We start from the raw sequence: 17,222 nt of genomic DNA, 5'->3' as shown, positions 1-17,222 counted from the left end.
GGAGGACACTGAATGGAGGTCAGTGGAGGGATTGGAAGAGAGGGGTGGAGGACACCTAATGGAGGTCAGTGGATGGATTGGTAGAGAGGGATGGAGGACACCGAATGGAGACAAGTGGAGGGATTGGTAGAGAGGGATGGAGGACACTGAATGGAGGCCATTGGAGGGATTGGTAGAGAGGGATGAAGAATGCTCAGTGGAGTGATTGGTGGAGAGGGGTGGAGGACACTGAATGGAGGCCAGTGAAGGGATTGGTAGAGAGGGATAGAGGACACTGAATGGAGGTCAGTGGAGGGATTGGTAGAGAAGGGATAGAGGACACTGACTGGAGGTCAGTGGAGGGATTGGTAGAGAAGGGATAGAGGACACTGAATGGAGGCCAGTGGAGGGATTGGTAGAGAAGGGTTAGAGGACACTGAATGGAGGTCAGTGGAGGGATTGGTAGAGAAGGGATAGAGGACACTGAATGGAGGTCAGTGGAGGGATTGGTAGAGAAGGGATAGAGGACACTGAATGGAGGTCAGTGGAGGGATTGGTAGAGAGGAGTGGAGGACACTGAATGGAGACCAGTGGAGGGATTTGTAGAGAGGGTTGGAGGACACTGAATGGAGGCCATTGGAGGGATTGGTAGAGAGGGATGAAGAATGCTCAGTGGAGTGATTGGTAGAGAGGGGTGGAGGACACTGAATGGAGGTCAGTGGAGGGATTGGTAGAGAGGGGTGGAAGACACTGAATGGAGACTAGTGGAGGGATTGGTAGAGAGGTGTGGAGGACACTGAATGGAGGTCAGTGGAGGGATTGGTAGAGAGGGGTGGAGGACACTGAATGGAGGTCAGTGGAGGGATTGGTAGAGAGGGGTGGAGGACACTGAATGGAAGGCAGTGGAGGGATTGGTAGAGAGGGGTGGAGGACACTGAATGGAGGTCAGTGGAGTGATTGGTAGAGAGGGGTGGAGGACACCGAATGGAGACCAGTGGAGGGATTGGTAGAGAGGGGTGGAGGACACTGAATGGAGGTCAGTGGAAGGATTGGTAGAGAGGGGTGGAGGACACCGAATGGAGGTCAGTGGAGGGATTGGCAGAGAGGGGTGGAGGACACTGAATGGAGGTCAGTGGAGGGATTGGCAGGGAGAGGGTGGAGGACACTGAATGGAGGTCAGTGGAGGGATTGGTAGAGAGGGGTGGAGGACACTGAATGGAGGTCAGTGGAGGGATTGGTAGAGAGGGGTGGAGGACACTGAATGGAGACCAGTGGAGGGATTGGTAGAGAGGGGTGGAGGACACTGAATGGAGGTCAGTGGAGGGATTGGCAGAGAGGGGTGGAGGACACTGAATGGAGACCAGTGGAGGGATTGATAGAGAGGGGTGGAGGACACTGAATGGAGGCCAGTGGAGGGATTGTCGGAGAGGGGTGGAGGACACTGAATGGAGGTCAGTGGAGGGATTGGTAGAGAGGGATGGAGGACACTGAATGGAGATCAGTGGAGGGATTGGTAGAGAGGGATGGAGGACACTGAATGGAGATCAGTGGAGGGATTGGTAGAGAGGGATGGAGGACACTGAATGGAGGCCAGTGGAGGGATTGGCAGAGAGGGGTGGAGGACACTGAATGGAGGCCAGTGGAGGGATTGGCGGAGAGGGGTGGAGGACACTGAATGGAGGCCAGTGGAGGGATTGGCAGAGAGGGGTGGAGGACACTGAATGGAGGCCAGTGGAGGGATTGGCGGAGAGGGGTGGAGGACACTGAATGGAGGCCAGTGGAGGGATTGGTAGAGAGGGGTGGAGGACACTGAATGGAGGTCAGTGGAGGGATTGTCGGAGAGGGGTGGAGGACACTGAATGGAGATCAGTGGAGGGATTGGTAGAGAGGGATGGAGGACACTGAATGGAGGCCAGTGGAGGGATTGGCAGAGAGGGGTGGAGGACACTGAATGGAGGTCAGTGGAGGGATTGGAGGAGAGGGGTGGAGGACACTGAATGGAGGTCAGTGGAGGGATTGGTGGAGAGGGGTGGAGGACACTGAATGGAGGTCAGTGGAGGGATTGGTGGAGAGGGGTGGAAGACATTGAATGGAGGTCAGTGGGGGGATTGGTAGAGAGGGGTGGAGGACACCGAATGGAGACAAGTGGAGGGATTGGTAGAAAGGGGTGGAGCATGCTCAGTGGAGGGATGGGTGGAGAGGGGTGGAGGACACTGAATGGAGGTCAGTGGATGGATTGGTAGAGAGGGATGGAGGACACCGAATGGAGACAAGTGGAGGGATTGGTAGAGAGGGGTGGAGGACACCGAATGGAGACAAGTGGAGGGATTGGTAGAGAGGGGTGGAGGACACTGAATGGAGGTCAGTGGAGGGATTGGTAGAGAGGGGTGGAGGACACTGAATGGAGGCCATTGGAGGGATTGGTAGAGAGGGATGAAGAATGCTCAGTGGAGTGATTGGTGGAGAGGGGTGGAGGACACTGAATGGAGGCCAGTGAAGGGATTGGTAGAGAGGGATAGAGGACACTGAATGGAGGTCAGTGGAGGGATTGGTAGAGAAGGGATAGAGGACACTGAATGGAGGTCAGTGGAGGGATTGGTAGAGAAGGGATAGAGGACACTGAATGGAGGCCAGTGGAGGGATTGGTAGAGAAGGGATAGAGGACACTGAATGGAGGTCAGTGGAGGGATTGGTAGAGAAGGGATAGAGGACACTGAATGGAGGTCAGTGGAGGGATTGGTAGAGAAGGGATAGAGGACACTGAATGGAGGTCAGTGGAGGGATTGGTAGAGAGGAGTGGAGGACACTGAATGGAGACCAGTGGAGGGATTTGTAGAGAGGGTTGGAGGACACTGAATGGAGGCCATTGGAGGGATTGGTAGAGAGGGATGAAGAATGCTCAGTGGAGTGATTGGTAGAGAGGGGTGGAGGACACTGAATGGAGGTCAGTGGAGTGATTGGTAGAGAGGGGTGGAGGACACCGAATGGAGACCAGTGGAGGGATTGGTAGAGAGGGGTGGAGCATGCTCAGTGGAGGGATGGGTGGAGAGGGGTGGAGGACACTGAATGGAGGTCAGTGGATGGATTGGTAGAGAGGGATGGAGGACACCGAATGGAGACCAGTGGAGGGATTTGTAGAGAGGGTTGGAGGACACTGAATGGAGGCCATTGGAGGGATTGGTAGAGAGGGGTGGAGGACACCGAATGGAAGGCAGTGGAGGGATTGGTAGAGAGGGGTGGAGGACACTGAATGGAGGTCAGTGGAGTGATTGGTAGAGAGGGGTGGAGGACACCGAATGGAGACCAGTGGAGGAATTGGTAGAGAGGGGTGGAGGACACTGAATGGAGGTCAGTGGAAGGATTGGTAGAGAGGGGTGGAGGACACCGAATGGAGGTCAGTGGAGGGATTGGTAGAGAGGGGTGGAGGACACTGAATGGAGGTCAGTGGAGGGATTGGCAGGGAGGGGTGGAGGAAACTGAATGGAGGTCAGTGGAGGGATTGGTAGAGAGGGGTGGAGGACACTGAATGGAGGTCAGTGGAGGGATTGGTAGAGAGGGGTGGAGGACACTGAATGGAGACCAGTGGAGGGATTGGTAGAGAGGGGTGGAGGACACTGAATGGAGGTCAGTGGAGGGATTGGCAGAGAGGGGTGGAGGACACTGAATGGAGACCAGTGGAGGGATTGATAGAGAGGGGTGGAGGACACTGAATGGAGGCCAGTGGAGGGATTGTCGGAGAGGGGTGGAGGACACTGAATGGAGGTCAGTGGAGGGATTGGTAGAGAGGGATGGAGGACACTGAATGGAGATCAGTGGAGGGATTGGTAGAGAGGGATGGAGGACACTGAATGGAGGCCAGTGGAGGGATTGGCGGAGAGGGGTGGAGGACACTGAATGGAGGCCAGTGGAGGGATTGGTAGAGAGGGGTGGAGGACACTGAATGGAAGCCAGTGGAGGGATTGGCAGAGAGGGGTGGAGGACACTGAATGGAGGCCAGTGGAGGGATTGGCGGAGAGGGGTGGAGGACACTGAATGGAGGCCAGTGGAGGGATTGGTAGAGAGGGGTGGAGGACACTGAATGGAGGTCAGTGGAGGGATTGTCGGAGAGGGGTGGAGGACACTGAATGGAGATCAGTGGAGGGATTGGTAGAGAGGGATGGAGGACACTGAATGGAGGCCAGTGGAGGGATTGGTAGAGAGGGGTGGAGGACACTGAATGGAGACCAGTGGAGGGATTGGTAGAGAGGTGTGGAGGACACTGAATGGAGATCAGTGGAGGGATTGGTAGAGAGGGATGGAGGACACTGAATGGAGGCCAGTGGAGGGATTGGCAGGGAGGGGTGGAGGACACTGAATGGAGACCAGTGGAGGGATTGGTAGAGAGGTGTGGAGGACACTGAATGGAGGTCAGTGGAGGGATTGGTAGAGAGGGGTGGAGGACACTGAATGGAGACCAGTGGAGGGATTGGTAGAGAGGGGTGAAGGACACTGAATGGAGGTCAGTGGAGGGATTGGCAGAGAGGGGTGGAGGACACTGAATGGAGACCAGTGGAGGGATTGATAGAGAGGGGTGGAGGACACTGAATGGAGGCCAGTGGAGGGATTGTCGGAGAGGGGTGGAGGACACTGAATGGAGGTCAGTGGAGGGATTGGTAGAGAGGGATGGAGGACACTGAATGGAGATCAGTGGAGGGATTGGTAGAGAGGGATGGAGGACACTGAATGGAGATCAGTGGAGGGATTGGTAGAGAGGGATGGAGGACACTGAATGGAGGCCAGTGGAGGGATTGGCAGAGAGGGGTGGAGGACACTGAATGGAGGCCAGTGGAGGGATTGGCGGAGAGGGGTGGAGGACACTGAATGGAGGCCAGTGGAGGGATTGGTAGAGAGGGGTGGAGGGCACTGAATGGAGGCCAGTGGAGGGATTGGCAGAGAGGGGTGGAGGACACTGAATGGAGGCCAGTGGAGGGATTGGCGGAGAGGGGTGGAGGACACTGAATGGAGGCCAGTGGAGGGATTGGTAGAGAGGGGTGGAGGACACTGAATGGAGGTCAGTGGAGGGATTGGTAGAGAGGGGTGGAGGACACTGAATGGAGGCCAGTGGAGGGATTGGTAGAGAGGGGTGGAGGACACTGAATGGAGATCAGTGGAGGGATTGGTAGAGAGGGATGGAGGACACTGAATGGAGGCCAGTGGAGGGATTGGCAGAGAGGGGTGGAGGACACTGAATGGAGGTCAGTGGAGGGATTGGAGGAGAGGGGTGGAGGACACTGAATGGAGGTCAGTGGAGGGATTGGTGGAGAGGGGTGGAGGACACTGAATGGAGGTCAGTGGAGGGATTGGTGGAGAGGGGTGGAGGACATTGAATGGAGGTCAGTGGGGGGATTGGTAGAGAGGGGTGGAGGACACCGAATGGAGACAAGTGGAGGGATTGGTAGAAAGGGGTGGAGCATGCTCAGTGGAGGGATGGGTGGAGAGGGGTGGAGGACACTGAATGGAGGTCAGTGGAGGGATTGGTAGAGAGGGGTGGAGGACACCTAATGGAGGTCAGTGGATGGATTGGTAGAGAGGGATGGAGGACACCGAATGGAGACAAGTGGAGGGATTGGTAGAGAGGGATGGAGGACACTGAATGGAGGCCATTGGAGGGATTGGTAGAGAGGGATGAAGAATGCTCAGTGGAGTGATTGGTGGAGAGGGGTGGAGGACACTGAATGGAGGCCAGTGGAGGGATTGGTAGAGAGGGATAGAGGACACTGAATGGAGGTCAGTGGAGGGATTGGTAGAGAAGGGATAGAGGACACTGAATGGAGGTCAGTGGAGGGATTGGTAGAGAAGGGATAGAGGACACTGAATGGAGGCCAGTGGAGGGATTGGTAGAGAAGGGATAGAGGACACTGAATGGAGGTCAGTGGAGGGATTGGTAGAGAAGGGATAGAGGACACTGAATGGAGGTCAGTGGAGGGATTGGTAGAGAAGGGATAGAGGACACTGAATGGAGGTCAGTGGAGGGATTGGTAGAGAGGAGTGGAGGACACTGAATGGAGACCAGTGGAGGGATTTGTAGAGAGGGTTGGAGGACACTGAATGGAGGCCATTGGAGGGATTGGTAGAGAGGGATGAAGAATGCTCAGTGGAGTGATTGGTAGAGAGGGGTGGAGGACACTGAATGGAGGTCAGTGGAGTGATTGGTAGAGAGGGGTGGAGGACACCGAATGGAGACCAGTGGAGGGATTGGTAGAGAGGGGTGGAGGACACTGAATGGAGGTCAGTGGAAGGATTGGTAGAGAGGGGTGGAGGACACCGAATGGAGACCAGTGGAGGGATTGGTAGAGAGGGGTGGAGGACACTGAATGGAGGTCAGTGGAAGGATTGGTAGAGAGGGGTGGAGGACACTGAATGGAGACCAGTGGAGGGATTGGTAGAGAGGGTTGGAGGACACTGAATGGAGGCCATTGGAGGGATTGGTAGAGAGGGATAGAGGACACTGAATGGAGGCCAGTGGAGGGATTGGTAGAAAGGGAAGAAGAATGCTCAGTGGAGGGATTGGTAGAGAGGGGTGGAGGACACTGAATGGAGGTCAGTGGAGGGATTGGTAGAGAGGGGTGGAGGACACTGAATGGAGGCCAGTGGAGGGATTGGTAGAGAGGGATAGAGGACACTGAATGGAGGCCAGTGGAGGGATTGGTAGAAAGGGATGAAGAATGCTCAGTGGAGGGATTGGTAGAGAGGGGTGGAGGACACTTAAGGGAGGCCACTGGAGTGATTGGTAGAGAGGGGTGGAGGACACTTAAGGGAGGCCACTGGAGTGATTGGTAGAGAGGGGTGGAGGACACTGAATGGAAGGCAGTGGAAGGATTGGTAGAAAGGGGTGGAGCATGCTCAGTGGAGGGAGGGGCAGAGATGGACGGAGGACACTGAATGGAGACCAATGGAGGGATTGAGGACACCAAAGGGCTTGACTTACCAATAGGCTTGACTAGGCTAAAGCCCATGGGCCCCACCCAATAGGGGGCCCCGCCGAGATACATAGCCGTAGTAGTGTAATCAGCTTGGTTCATAGTCACGCCCCCAGTCCCGCCCTATGATGGACATAACACAGGGACTGGGCGTGACTGTGAGCTGAGCTGAGTACACTCGGCTACTCTCGGCTCCGCTCGGGACTGCAAGAGGACCCGAGAGCCACTGTAACGCCATCTTGCTACACCCCACACTCGTCCACAGTAAGGATACACTAAGAGGTAAAGCGGACATGTTGTTACACCCACCAGAGTTTTGCATTTTAGATGTATTTATAACATTAAAGTTAGTAGACAGTGAAATACAAGACTTACGAACTCCGTCTGACTATTTAGATGTTGAATTTTAAAAGCAGCGATCTTCTGTCAGATTAGTAAACCTGTGAGGTGAGCGGGGATGTCACTGTTTTTAAAATTCAAGATCTAAGTAGCCAGAAGGAGTGCTAAGTCTTGTATTTCACTATAGAAACTGACTTTACTGTTATAAATACGTGTAAAACGCAAAACTCCGGTGGGTGTAACAAGATGTCCGCTTTCCCCCTTCTTATGCCGCGTACGATCGGAATTCTTGTTGGAAAAAACTCTGATGGTTTTCCAGATGGAATTCTGACGGAATTCCGCTCAAGCTATCTTGCCTACACACGGGTCACACCAAATTCCAATTGTTTAGAACGCGGTGACGTACAACACGTACGACGGGACTAGAAAAAGGAAGTTCAATAGCCAATAGCCTCCGTCTCGTAGTTGAATCTGAGCATGCGTGATTTTTGGCGTGTCGGAAATGCATACACACGATCGGAATTTCCCGATAGAAAGTTTTTCCGTCTGGAAAATTGAGAACATGCTATAAATTTTTGGCTGGCGGGAAATTCGGACAGCTAAATTCCGATGGAGCGTACACACGGTCGCATTTTCCGATGAAAAGCTCTCATCGGTCTTTTTCTGGCCGGAATTCCGATCGTGTGTACGCGGCATTAGTGTATCCTTACTGTGGACTAGTGTGGAGTGTACCAAGATGGCGGCGACGGAACGTCACTTCCGTAGCAAACTGCGATGGGTCGCCGAATATGTCGTTACACCGCCGAAAGGACCCGAGAGCCCCCGAGATATACTGTACAGGACTCTGTATCTCGGCGGCTTCATTTTTAAACTTCAAGACTGCAATGACACTGATAAGGCTGCATTGATGGGCATTTAAATGTACGTTTTTTCCTTAAACTTCCCTCCTAAACTTTGGGTGCGTGTTATACACCAATAAATATGGTAATATATAGAAGGTAGGGCCCGAAAGTGACTCAAGCCCAGGGGCCCCCTCCACCCTAAGTCCTGCCCTGTCCCCAGGACCCTGAAGTCACTATATCTGATCTTCCCAGGAGCCTGCACTCACTATATATGGTCTCCCCAGGAGCCTGCATTCACTATATCTGGTCCCCCCAGGAGCCTGCATTCACTATATCTGGTCCCCCCAGGAGCCTGCATTCACTATATCTGCTCTCCCCAGGAGCCTGCACTCACTATATCTGATCTCCCCAGGAGCCTGCATTCACTATATCTGATCTCCCCAGGACTCTGCATTCACTATATCTGATCTCCCCAGGACTCTGCATTCACTATATGTGGTCTCCCCAGGACCCTGCATTCACTATATATCCGATCTCCCCAGGAGCCTGCAGTCACTATATATGATCTCTCCAGGAGCCTGCAGTCACTATATCTGGTCTCCCCAGGACTCTGCATTCACTATATCTGATCTCCCCAGGACCCTGGAGTCACTATATCTGGTCTCCCCAGGACTCTGCATTCATTATATATCTGATCTCCCCAGGAGCCTGCATTCACTATATCTGGTCTCCCTAGGAGCCTGCACTCACTATATCTGGTCTCCCCAGGACCCTGCATTCACTATATCTGCTCTCCACAGGAGCCTGCGTTCACTATATCTGGTCTCCCCAGGACCCTGCATTCACTATATCTGGTCTCCCCAGGACCCTGCATTCACTATATCTGCTCTCCACAGGAGCCTGCGCTCACTATATCTGGTCTCCCCAGGACCCTGCAGTCACTATATCTGGTCTCCCTAGGAGCCTGCATTCACTATATCTGCTCTCCCCAGGAGCCTGCATTCACTATATCTGCTCTCCCCAGGAGCCTGCATTCACTATATCTGCTCTCCCCAGGAGCCTACATTCACTATATCTGCTCTCCCCAGGACCCTGCACTCACTATATCTGCTCTCCCCAGGAGCCTGCATTCACTATATCTGCTCTCCCCAGGAGCCTGCACTCACTATATCTGATCTCCCCAGGACCCTGCATTCACTATATCTGATCTCCCCAGGAGCCTGCACTCACTATATCTGCTCTCCACAGGAGCCTGCATTCACTATATCTGGTCTCCCCAGGACCCTGCAGTCACTATATCTGGTCTCCCTAGGAGTCTGCATTCACTATATCTGCTCTCCCCAGGAGCCTGTACTCACTATATCTGCTCTCCCCAGGACCCTGCACTCACTATATCTGCTCTCCCCAGGACCCTGCATTCACTATATCTGCTCTCCCCAGGAGCCTGTACTCACTATATCTGATCTCCCCAGGAGCCTGCATTCACTATATCTGGTCTCCCCAGGACCCTGCAGTCACTATATCTGGTCTCCCTAGGAGTCTGCATTCACTATATCTGCTCTCCCCAGGAGCCTGTACTCACTATATCTGCTCTCCCCAGGACCCTGCACTCACTATATCTGCTCTTCCCAGGACCCTGCATTCACTATATCTGCTCTCCCCAGGAGCCTGTACTCACTATATCTGATCTCCCCAGGAGCCTGCATTCACTATATCTGGTCTGCCCAGAACCCTGCATTCACTATATCTGATCTCCACAGGAGCCTGCAGTCACTATATCTGCTCTCCCCAGGAGCCTGCACTCACTATATCTGCTCTCCCCAGGACCCTGCAGTCACTATATCTGGTCTCCCCAGGACCCTGGAGTCACTATATCTGGTCTCCCTAGGAGCCTGCATTCACTATATCTGCTCTCCCCAGGAGCCTGCACTCACTATATCTGCTCCCCCCAGGAGCCTGCATTCACTATATCTGCTCTCCCCAGGAGCCTGCACTCACTATATCTGATCTCCCCAGGACCCTGCATTCACTATATCTGCTCCCCCCAGGAGCCTACATTCACTATATCTGCTCTCCCCAGGACCCTGCACTCACTATATCTGCTCCCCCCAGGAGCCTGCATTCACTATAATGTGTTCTCCCGCAGTACACAGAACACGGAAATGCAATTATTTTAGTAAATATAAACTGCTAAATACCTTTTCTCATCGGCAGTATAGAGCAGGCTTGTGATTTCTATCAGATCCTGGTGAAGCTTGTAGGAGGAGTTTTCATACTGCACTGAGCTGTCCTATGAGGGTGCAAGGCTCCTGGACCTCTGTCTGGAGAGTGCTGATTGGCCCTATGCTGATCACATGCACTCTCCCAAAAAAAAAAAACCTCTCTGGCAAAGTGGCAATACACACCAAACTGAGCATGTGCAGCCTGACTCAAATGGCTCTGTCTCATCCGGACTTGTGCAGGGGGACAGTGCAGGGGGGGGGGGTGATCTGTACATACAGGATCAAACAGTATTTTTACACAATACAGGGGATTAACCCTTTAGGTTCCACAGTAAGATAACAATCATGCCTTACTGCATATACACACACATTTTATTGTTGTGGGTTTAGTAACAAATGACAAATATTTCCTTTGTGGTTTCGGCCAAGATTTTACAATGGAGGTCTGTAGTAGGAGCTTTTTATTATTAAGACATTATAATAATAATAATATTGATGATTTTCCTTCTGCAGAATCTTTGATGCGTGGGTCGCCAGATATGATGCATCTCCAAGTTCATATCCCGACAACAGTGAGATTGGCCACGGTCCAGATGACTGCGCCACGCCATTCTTCCCGTGTTTTAAAAATCGAGATCTCGTTCACAGGGCGATGACATTTGGGTATCAGTATTCCTCCTTCCCGGTGAAATAGCGCAGCAGAAGATTGGACATGGCCAGTTCCTGTACAGATATGATGTAGAATGGTGCACATGTGAACAGTGATGACTCTTCTTCCATACTATGTCCATCATTATGATAATGCTGCTCTTTGTGTTCCGGTGAAAGTGGAATTCTCCCAAATATCGCTGATTTATTCCGGAAATGTTGGGAACCAAAACACTGCTCTGTTTGTAGGAAAACGTTCCACATAAAGCCACCGCAGAAGCCAATCAGCAGCCAGAGACATGAAATCGAATGTGGGGGAGAAACATGTTTAACACGGACTCCGGACACCATGATTGTGGTAAGAGGCGTCCTATTGGATGCTTCTGATCAGCTAATATATTGCCCCATCCAGCTATTTTATAGTCACCGGCATTTGTAGACTGAGGATCGAGCTAGTGATGTGCTGAGGAGACATACAGGACATTGGAGAAGGTGGGGGGGATTCTAGGACAGGTAAAACAATGTTCTGTTCATTATTGTCTATAATAGGTAATAATTCATAGTAAAACACTTCATATTATAGCAGGCATTGCTTTTCTGCACAGCATAACCATAACCTACCTTCTACTGTTCATGATTTCTTGCTGGGGCCCGTTGGACTCCATCTGCAGGATATCACACCATCATTGCTTGGTGATGCCCATTCCCCTCCATCTGCAGGATATCAGACCATCATTGCTTGGTGATGCCCATTCCCCTCCATCTGCAGGATATCAGACCATCATTGATTGGTGATGCCCATTCCCCTCCATCTGCAGGATAATAGACCATCATTGATTGGTGATGCCCATTCCCCTCCATCTGCAGGATAATAGACCATCATTGCTTGGTGATGCCCATTCCCCTCCATCTGCAGGATATCAGACCATCATTGCTTGGTGATGCCCATTCCCCTCCATCTGCAGGATATCAGACCATCATTGCTTGGTGATGCCCATTCCCCTCCATCTGCAGGATATCAGACCATCATTGCTTGGTGATGCCCATTCCCCTCCATCTGCAGGATATCAGACCATCATTGATTGGTGATGCCCATTCCCCTCCATCTGCAGGATAATAGACCATCATTGCTTGGTGATGCCCATTCCACTCCATCTGCAGGATATCAGACCATCATTGATTGGTGATGCCCATTTCACTCCATCTGCAGGATATCACACCATCATTGCTTGGTGATGCCCATTCCCCTCCATCTGCAGGATATCAGACCATCATTGCTTGGTGATGCCCATTCCACTCCATCTGCAGGATATCACACCATCATTGCTTGGTGATGCCCATCCCACTCCATCTGCAGGATATCACACCATCATTGCTTGGTGATGCCCATTCCCCTCCATCTGCAGGATATCACACCATCATTGCTTGGTGATGCCCATTCCACTCCATCTGCAGGATATCACACCATCATTGCTTGGTGATGCCCATCCCACTCCATCTGCAGTATATCAGACCATCATTGCTTGGTAGGGCCCATTTCACTCAATTTGCAGGATATCAGACCATCATTGCTTGGTGATGCCCATTCCACTCCATCTGCAGGATATCAGACCATCATTGCTTGGTGATGCCCATTCCACTCCATCTGCAGGATATCAGACCATCATTGCTTGGTGATGCCCATTCCACTCCATCTGCAGCCTATAAGACCATTATTCCTTGGCGGGCCCATTCCACTCCATCTGCAGCATATCAGACGTCATTGAGCACCAGCTACATGCTCAGCACACTATAGCCATGTTGTAACTTGCTGTATATGTTCACTGCTGTAAAAAATAAAAGTGCACTCCTTATTTACATGATTTGTAGTCCGTCCAGTTATGAAGGGGGTCTGTCATTTCTTTTTCGTTTGATTTGTCACAGTGTTACCATTGATAAAAAATAAATCGTACTGCACGACTCTTGGTGGCCATCCTATTATTTTAACTCATTCAAAACTTAAGGAGTATGTAAACCTAACAGTTCATAGGGTAAGGGTGATGCATGCCTGCTGATATGTGGCTACTGCCCCATGTACTGGTATGAAGAAGTCTCCTGTTCTCTTTGTATTGCTTCCTTTGTGGGAAATCCCCAGTGTTCCTGCCAGTCCCTCTGCTTTCCTACTGCAAACTGACAACACTAGGCAGGAGAACACAGCTTGGTCCATTCTCTATCTGTGCTGGGAATTTAGCCTGCTCTCCTCCAATGATCAGACTTGTCCTGACATGCTACTACTGCACAGCCATTCACTGGGAGGATCAGTGTAGTGCTGTTCTCCTCACCCCAGCTCTTCTGCAGATGAGAACTGAGGGAATGTAATCAATTATAAAAAAGGGAAAAAAAAGGTATTCCACTAAAAGAAGCGAGTGTCCTAACCTCAACAGTAGACATTAAAGGAAGTGGGTGCCCTAACCCTAACCCTAGAATTGAGTGTCCTAACCCTAACACTAGACCATGAAGGAAGTGGGTGTCCCAACCCTAACCCTAGAAGTGAGTCTCCTAACCCTAACCTTTGACCATGAAGGAAGTGGGTGTCCTAACCCTAACCCTAGAAGTGAGTCTTCTAACCCTAACCTTTGACCATGAAGGAAGTGGGTGTCCTAACCCTAACCCTAGAAGTGAGTCTCCTAACCCTAACTCTAGACCATGAAGGATATGGGTGTCCTAACTCTAGACCATGAAGGAAGTGGATGTCCTAACCCTAAACCATAGAGGAATTGAGTGTCCTAACCCTAATCCATGAACAAAGTAAGTGTACTAACCCTAACCTTTTGACCATGGATGAAAAAACTGTCCTAACTCTAAACCTAGACCATGGAGGAAGTCTGTGTCCTAACTAGAACCTTTCACCATGGAGGAAGTAAGTGTCCTAACCCCAGACCATGGAGGAAGTGAGTGTCCTCGACCATGGATGAGGTGAGCATCTCAACCCTAACCCTAGACCACGGAGGAAGTGGGTGTCCTAACCCTAACCCTTGACCAAGAAGGAAGTGGGCGTCCTAAGCCTAACTCTAGACCAGGAAGGAAGTGAGTGTCCTAACCCTAACTCTAGACCAGGAAGGAAGTGAGTATCCTAACCCTAGATTATGTTGGAATTGGGTGTCCTAACCCTAACCCATGGAGAAAGTGAATGTCCTAACCCTAGACTGTGGAGGAAGTAAGTGTCCTAACCATAATCCTAGACCACATAGGAAGTGAATGTCCTAAGCCTAATCTTTGACCATAGAGGAAGTGAGTGTCCTAACCTTAACCCTAGACCACAGAGGACGTGTTTGTCCTGACCCCAATCCTGCACCATGGAGGAAGTAATTACCTAACCCTAGACCACGGAGAAAGTGTTTGTCCTAACCCTAGATCACAAAGGAAGTAAATGGGAAGTGGGTGTACTAACCCTAACCCTAGACCACGAAGGAAGTGAGTGTACTAACCCTAACCCACGAAGGAAGTTAGTGTCCTAACCCTAACCCTAGACCACGAAGGAAGTGAGTGTCCTAACCCTAACCTTAGACCATGAAGGAAGTAAATGTCCAAACCCTAATCCTAGATCATGGAGGAAGTGAGTGTCCTAACCCTTATCCTAGACTAGACATGTGTAATTCGTTTTGGTCCGAATGTAAATACAATGAAATTAAATTAAATTTGTTTAAATTAGTTTTATTCTTTTCTCCAATTAATTCCAAATTTTTGGAACAATTTGAATTTGGAACGGTTGTTAAGAAGCGGACCGGGAAGCCAACCGCCACGTCCATAGCAACCAATGACTCATCAGCTGTCAGCAGGCTTCCCCATTAAGAGCTGTTGTGGAAATTTTATTAAGATGTATTCAATATGTATTGTCACAGTGTCTCCCAGTGTTAGTTCTGCTGCGGCCCGCTCTAGAGAGGGGGTTGGGGCAGACTGACCCCGGTTGAGACCTGTGGGTAGTGAAAAGCTTCCTGAAGATATGGAGAAGTGTTTGTAGAGTGGGGATATGTTCACCAGTGAAGGGCCCCTGTGTAACCTGCAGACGTTGGTCTGGGGGGAATGTGTTCTGCCCCTTGGTGGAGGGATGTACGCCGTACGCTCATGTCTCTCTGTGTGTCTGATCAGCACATAGCGGGACTATGACATGCTCTGCAGATAGTCTCCCATCTACAGGGATGGAAGGATAATCTGGGTATGAGTTGTTCTCTGAACAATGCAGAATAAGGATTCACGCCAATGGTAAAAGCGGGAGTGTACAGTATGTGTGCGTTTGGTCAGGGACGGCGGTCGTGATTTCTTAGGCCAAATATGTGGCTTTCTTTGTCTAATTGGAGAGCCCGGCTTATATGTACAGGGGGTGGGAAATCATACACACTGCCCCCGCACAGACACGCCCATACACTCCCCTAGTCATTATTCATTGGCTGAGATTTGTATAACTCTTCCGGCATAAATGCCTGGACTTAATTGGCCGATTGTGATGCCACTAAGCTCTATTGCCACCGCTATTATAAACAAAGCATGGCCAGGGAAGACTGTCTGTGGTGCGAAGGTTGTGGGAACGGTGGCTGTCTGTGGTACTCAGGAAGCACGGGTGAACTAACACTGGGAGACACCGTGACAATACATATTGAATACAACTTAATACAATTTCCACAACAGGCCCTCCTCTTTTGTCATATGCTCCCATGTGACCCTCGATGAATCTTGATCTTCTCCTTACACCTGGAAATGAATCAGTCTTAAAGTCCACATGAGTCCACAAAAAGGAAAACACGGCTTGACTTGTAGACTGTTCTTCAGGAGGGGTGACTTAGAGGAGGGCATGAAGGCCGGTCGGTCTGGGATCCTCTGTGTCTTGTACGTGGGTCGGGCTTTGGGGCATCTCATCTCAGTGAGGAAGATGTGGTCATCTGCTCGGGCTCTGTTCACTCATCCAATCAGGCAACAGGAGCACCTCATCACGGCATATAGAAAGCATAGAAACAAAAGAACATGAGTATATATACCCCAACTTCCTTCAACCATGATCCTATGAAAAATAAAAAATCCCCAAAGATTCCCAGACCCTTGAAAGGATTCCAACCTTCCCTAGATATAGCTTTGGCTTTGCCTTGCAGGGATCTAAACCTTATCCATATGGGCCTGAACTTTGTCTCTAGTATTCTTGATCCAGGTACAGCAATCTTTACCTATGAATTCCCAGTAACCCCCCTTGGATACCAACAGATAATCAAGGACTATATTTTCCTGTAATAGAAGGATCTTCATCTGCCATTGTTCCTTTGGAATTTCCCTTAAAGCTTCAATGGTTTCATTGAATATCCCATCGACAAAGGATGAGAAATTGTTTAATCATTTCATAAATTCAACCCCCCCCCCCAAGCAGGAAACCATGCCCAGACCTGGTTGGTGAATAATTCCCTTCTAGCTCTTCCTGCTGATGGAGGAGAATTAGGTAACATGACTGAAACTTGAATATAGCTGACAGAGGAATAATCTCTTATTTTAGGATCTTGTTTTTCACGATGAGCACAGCATAGATAAGGTCTGGTAAAAACTGGTTTTGAAATGAAGTCTTCACACAAAATCAGAACATCAGCAATAAAATAGTTTAGGGTTGAATATATTTTTATTATATGCCAGGTAGTGTAAAATAACATACAAGAAAACAGGCAACTACATCATTTATGTCACCAATAACATCAAATAAGGCACATTGGTAGGCAGAAGAAGACAGGGGGGGGGGGGGAGGCGGTGAATACAGCAAGATGGGGGGGAGAAAAAGAAAAAAAAAAAAGGGGGGGGAGAAAGGAGGAGAGCACAGCAAATGCATTTAACGGAAAGGGTATGTGCAGGATATGTACCATTGTTGTTGGTATAAAATACTCCATAAATGCCCAACTCAGAGGCAGAAACAACCAAGTTCCACCTGCCAGTGTCACATGTGGCCATTGCGACATCACCACTCTCCGCCCAATCTTGGCGGTAAGTTTACTTAGGAGATCTTAAGATTATTAAGAAACAGTTCCGTCTGAGAATGGTGTCGCCAGATGGACCACAACATGGTGAACCTATCATAAGTATCGTCCGCCTTCGCCTGCAATTCCTCCATGAGCACTATATCATTAAGGATATCCACCCACTTAGAAATATAGGGGGTGGAGTCCTTCTTCCAGAATAAGGAAATGCTGCTGCGAGAAAGAATCTCAAAAGACTACTCTTCTGAG

At 50.4% G+C, this 17,222-nt stretch overlaps 1 protein-coding gene across 1 annotated transcript in view; it reads left to right on the top strand.

Annotated features, from left to right (window-relative positions):
• LOC143997842 (tyrosinase-like) overlaps window positions 1-12,948 on the top strand; it is a 39,443-nt gene extending 26,495 nt beyond the window's left edge. Inside the window, exon 5 of the mRNA XM_077493667.1 lies at window positions 10,855-12,948. Coding sequence (XP_077349793.1) covers window positions 10,855-11,035 — 181 coding nt within the window. The 3' untranslated portion in view covers window positions 11,036-12,948. The remainder of the gene's footprint in view (window positions 1-10,854) is intronic.
• The last annotated feature ends 4,274 nt before the right edge of the window (window positions 12,949-17,222 follow it).

Source organism: Lithobates pipiens, unplaced genomic scaffold, assembly GCF_037356315.1.
Source record: "Lithobates pipiens isolate NorthernLeopardFrog02 unplaced genomic scaffold, aLitPip1_a1.2 Scaffold_19, whole genome shotgun sequence".
Taxonomy (NCBI): Eukaryota; Metazoa; Chordata; class Amphibia; order Anura; family Ranidae; genus Lithobates; species Lithobates pipiens.
The sequence above is the reverse complement of the archived record's forward strand: the minus strand, read 5'-3'. Positions and strand labels throughout refer to the sequence as shown.